We start from the raw sequence: 5,222 nt of genomic DNA, 5'->3' as shown, positions 1-5,222 counted from the left end.
CTCCTTGATATTTATCCAGTCAGCTAGGGTCACTCGTCACCGGTGACTGGCTCATGGAGTCATGGGTCAGAGAAGAACAGTTCCTGCATTTACCTGCCCATTGAGCGGCACACGGTGGCGCTGCTCCGTACTGGAGAGAAGATCTAAGCTAAAAAGCAGGACGTTCGAACGTGTCGCCCACCGCCGTGGCCCTCCACCTGTGATGCGATCCACTGGGCGACGACGGCGACCGTAGGCCTGCCTCCTTTGGAGCCCCCCCAGCTTTATTCCAAAGCACAAAAGCATCCGCCCGTCCACCCCCAAAAGAACCAGAATCCTCGTCACGCACAAGCGCACAACGCAACGCAAACCCCCCGCGCCAAGGAAACCAGAGCAGGCGGCGCCGTCGTCGTCGTCGTCGTCCGTGGGACGTGGGAGTGTGAGCCTGTGGGTGTGAGCGGAAGCCGCAGCCATGGGGTGCGGGCAGTCCAAGGAGGACGCGGACGGCGCCGTGGAGCGGTGCCGGGAGCGGAAGAACCTGCTGCGGGCGGCCGTGGAGGCGCGGCACGCGCTCTCGGGGGCGCACGCGGGCCACGCGGCCGCGCTCCGGAACGTCGGCGCCGCGCTCTCCGACTACGCCAGCGGCGAGGCGCACGAGGGCGCGCTGCGCCACTCCGCCTCGGCCGCCGCGGTCCTGTCCTCCGCCGGGGGCTCCGGCGCCGAGGCGGCCGCGCTCGCGCTCCCGCCGCCCCCGCCCCCGCCGGGCCCCCCCGAGGACGCCCCGTCGCTCGTCAGGTCCATGAGCGCGCCCGACCTGCCGCTCCCGCCGGCGATCAAGAAGAAGCCCTCCGGCGAGGCGCCCATCATGGAGGAGGAGGAGGAGGATGAAGGTGAGGACGCGCGGCCTCCGGAGCCGGAGGACGATGGCCAGCTCCAGCCCCCGCCACCGCCGCCACCGCCTCCGACGCAGCTGCCCGCGCCCACGCGTCCCCCGCCCTCCCTGCCGCAGGACACGAGGCGCAAGGGGGATTCCTGGAGCGAGATCATTTTCGGGTCCCCGGACGGCTTAACCGTCCCGCCACCCACTCTGGCACCCAGCGCAGCCACCGCCGCCTCGTGGGCAGCCGAGCGGGCGGAGGCCCCCGCGCCGCCGCCGCCTCCCCCCGAGCCAGAGGAACAGCCTCTGCGTCCACCGCCAGCGCCGCCCGCGGCCGCCGAGGACGTGGCCAAGGGCAAGAAGCCGATGGTCGAAGCCGTGGCGCGGAGGGCGGTGACACAGAAGGCCGCGAGGAGGCCGGAGGGCAAGAAAGGCAGGACGGTGGTGATGGCAGCGCCGGAGGCGGCGAGGCTCGGCGACATCCTTCGCGACCTCGACGATCATTTCCTCAAGGCATCGGACAGCGCACACGAGGTGTCCAAGATGCTGGAGGCGGCGCGGATGCACTACCACTCCAACTTCGCCGAAACGCGAGGTACCCACCCACCCCTCATCCATTTGGTCAGACCAAGAATTCACTCCACAATTCGAGCTAATAGACAATATCGATCAGTTTATCTTCTGTCGCTCTCATTGGCGGATAGCTTACGAGTACACGAGACATTCAATTTTGGAAACATAAACTTCTCTGCCTGAGCAAGTCTGCAGAGAAGTCCAAGACGTTTACTTCTATGCTGCTTACGGAACAAGTTTAACTGGTCGACACGATAGACTAAGACTTTCAATAGACCTTACTAATCAGCAATCTCAAGAACAACAAGATTGTTTTTTTAGGGTAATAACAACAAGATTGTTGCATCGTTGATTATTGGAATGAAACGAGGCAATGTTAATTATGGTTACAGTGGAGCCCCACTAATTTTTAGCGGCTAAACGACAGAACAGGTAATCCATATAGGTTACACATGCATAGATTCAGGGGAATGATATTTTTTAGGGTCTACAATTAGGTAGTTCATTACTTGATTGTCTGTCTGTCTATACTCCATGATTGCCTTTTAACTTCAGTTGAGCAGTCTCCATCATGCTTGTTGTCAGGACCGCTTGAGTTGTGTTCTACAAGTACAGATTACACAATATTGAGAAGGGAATGACTAACCTTGGTTACTTCTATGCCATCCATCTTATTAGGATTTGTCGATCATTCTGCTAGAGTGATGCAAGTTATCACATGGAACCGCTCATTTAAAGGGATACCACAACCGGAACAGGTGAAGAATGAGTTAGACGACGCCGAAGGCGAAACACACGCCACCGTTCTCGAGAAGCTGCTTGCATGGGAGAAAAAACTATCCCATGAAGTGAAGGTAAAAATCGAAAAGTAATTTCGGAACTCGGGCCCTAGGTAGCTCTTTGAAAGAAAAAAATCAAAAACACTATCTTTTGATATATACATATATTTGTGTTATTCATGTATAAAACCACTGTAGTCATGATAACCCCATCCTCCTACCCATGTTATGTGTCCTAGGATGCTAAAACCATTTGAATTTTTCACGGTGCCATTCATTTCATTGTGTAAGCTGTTTTTGTCATACATCTGATGAGTTTGTCATTGACGCAGGAGTTTGAGGTTATCAAAATGGAATATCAACAAAAGCTAGCTTCTCTGAACAAGAAGAAGCAGCGTGGGGTCAGTTCTTCATCATTTGAGAGGACTAAATCTGCTGCTAGTCACTTGCATACAAGATATGTTGTCGATTTGCAAACAATGGAGTCCACGATTGCAGAGATTAACCGGCTGAGAGATCAACAACTATACCCAAAACTTCTTGAGCTTGTGAAGGGGTAAACCTTGCTTTTACTTCGCAATTTTGATGTCATTTATTCTATTCAAGTTTGTACATTTAAGCATGTTACTGATACCTCTTCATGGAACCTTCTATTTTGTTCCTGTATTTTCGTTTGAGTTACGGCATCTGGTAATTAAGTAGTGTTCTGCACCCAAGAACTCCCACTAAAATTATTAACATGTGCTCCCTCTGTAAACTAATATAAGAGCATTTAGATCACTAAAGTAGTGATCTAAACGCTTTTATATTAGTTTACGGAGGGAGTATATTGTTTAGTTTATTGTATGGTTTGCTGGTAAGCCAGTTGCTCAGTGTTTCAGTTTTTGACATGTTGGAACTTTATTTCATTCTTTCCTAATCAGGACAAGTCATATACATTTCCTGAAGATCCTCATTTCCTAAAGAAGCATCTAAATAGTCCATATATCCTTAATTTGTACAATACCGTTCATATATTTGTGTCAGAACCATGTTACATGGGAAAGTGAAGTTTCATCTAAAGTGTGTAATATTTTGGAATTTTTTTACTACCTCCTGTTATGAGTGTAAACTTCTCTGTAAGAGGAAACATTAGACCCGCAAAAAAAAACATTAGACTATGGAGCACTGAATAGTGTTAGTTTTCTCACTGACAGGATGGGGCACATGTGGGACACAATGTACAAGAACCACAAAGCACAGTTCAAGATCATCTCCGAGCTCAAATCGTTCGATATCTCGGTTGCGGCACGGGAAACAAGCGAACAGCACAACGAAAGGACTGTGCAGCTATGGCAGGTCGTTCAGGAGTGGCACGCGCAGTACAGCAAGTTCATGGCGTCTCAGAAGGAGTACGTCGGAAACCTCTACAGCTGGATCAAGCTGAATGTGATCCCCATTGATACCAACCTGAAGTCCAACTCGTCGCAACCAGTCGAGACGACGCCTCCCATCAAGAGGCTTCTCCATGCTTGGCACGATATCCTCGCGAAGCTCCCCGACGAGGATGCTAGGAAGGCCATACACACATTTTCGGAGGTGGTGCACATAATCCTGGTGCACCAGGACGAGGAAATAAAGCTGAGGCAAAGGATTCAGGACACAAGGAAGGAGCATGAGAGGAAGAGCAGACAGTTCGAGGATTGGGCTCAGAAGTACATGGAGAAGAGAGCAGGGATTCCTCCCGAGGCCGGCAATCCCGACGGGACACGCGCCGACCCGCTCGCGGAGCGGAAGGCAGCCATGGAGAAGCTGGAGAATTCGCTGAAAGAACTGGAGGAGGCATACACGAAGCAATGCAAGGTGGTGAGGGAGAAATCCCTGAGCCTCCTACGGACAAACCTGCCCGAGCTGTTCCGCATCGTGTCGGAATTCTCCCTCCAGTCGGCGGCCATGTTCAAGGGTCTGTGGTCGATCTCGAACACGAATGACCAGCTGGATGATTGATCCGTGCTTGCTTGTTTAATTTCTTGTGTGGTGATTTTTGTGTTTATGTTGATAGGTTGTGCTGTTGTTGTATATTTAGTTCAAGTGCAAAAATGGGAAGATGGCTAGCCCTTGTTGTTTGGAGCTACGGTGTTGTAATGCATGTATATGTCTTGGATAGGAAATCACGCTTTTGTTTCAAATATCAACAATTTTGGTAGGTTTTACAACCTTTAACTTGCAGGACTATTGATTCGCATTTGTTCAGTGCTCAAAATGTTGATGAGATCATCTTTTTTCAGTAAAGGGCATTTTCATGATACAACCATTGTGACAAAATACTCGGCCTCTGCATAACAAGGTGCACACGTCAACAAGTCCAAAGAACAGTGTAAAAGAACATCTTTTTACAAGAAAAAAAAGTAGCCTAGGATGTAGGAGGTCCCGTCCGAAACTACTACAGCTGGGTATTTCCCCCTTCCGGGTTTATTAGGCCCCTTGTATTTTGTGTTCAATTTTAATCAGATGTCACCAGAATTCACCCCTTACTCAGAAACAGTCATGATCTTCTCGGCCCATCATGACAGAGGCCATTCAGACCTGTATATTTCTAATCATATTATTTCATGAACTTCTTGAGCTCATCAAGTTTTGAACGGATTGGTTTTTTTTTTTTTGAGAAATCTCGCATGCTTTATTGAATAATAGAGATGTTCATAGGTACAATAGTTGGGTCATGAGGAATGCCCAACCACACATGTCTGCCTATGCCTAAATTACATGCATGCTTTGCGAGATTGTGAGCCTCATAATTGAAATTCCTACGCTCAAAAATGATCTTGCAAGCAGAGAAACTAGCGCCGCGAGCTGATATTTCATGTGTGATCGCTGCGTTAGGACCACTTGTCCCTCTGTTTATGTCATTGACTACTCCCTCACAATCAGATGCCATGACCACGTCATGAACACCCAGATCATCCGCCAATGCGAGTCCCTCCCTGCAAGCAAAAGTTTCCAACATCATGGGATCGGTGACGCCGCCATAGACC

The 5,222-nt window shown here is 50.2% G+C and overlaps 1 protein-coding gene across 1 annotated transcript; it reads left to right on the top strand.

The window, feature by feature from the left end:
* Positions 1–303: 303 nt before the first annotated feature.
* LOC119353695 (nitrate regulatory gene2 protein-like) lies at positions 304–4,434 on the top strand. The gene is made up of 4 exons (XM_037620347.1): positions 304–1,451; positions 2,108–2,283; positions 2,541–2,764; positions 3,405–4,434. Exons 1-4 carry the CDS (start codon positions 452–454, stop codon positions 4,192–4,194), a joined length of 2,190 nt encoding a protein of 729 aa, XP_037476244.1. The 5' UTR covers positions 304–451; the 3' UTR covers positions 4,195–4,434.
* Positions 4,435–5,222: the final 788 nt, after the last annotated feature.

The sequence above is a fragment of the Triticum dicoccoides genome, chromosome 2A (assembly GCF_002162155.2).
Source record: "Triticum dicoccoides isolate Atlit2015 ecotype Zavitan chromosome 2A, WEW_v2.0, whole genome shotgun sequence".
NCBI lineage: Eukaryota > Viridiplantae > Streptophyta > Magnoliopsida > Poales > Poaceae > Triticum > Triticum dicoccoides.
Note: the sequence above shows the minus strand (reverse complement) of the source record. Positions and strands in the feature narration are given on the sequence as shown.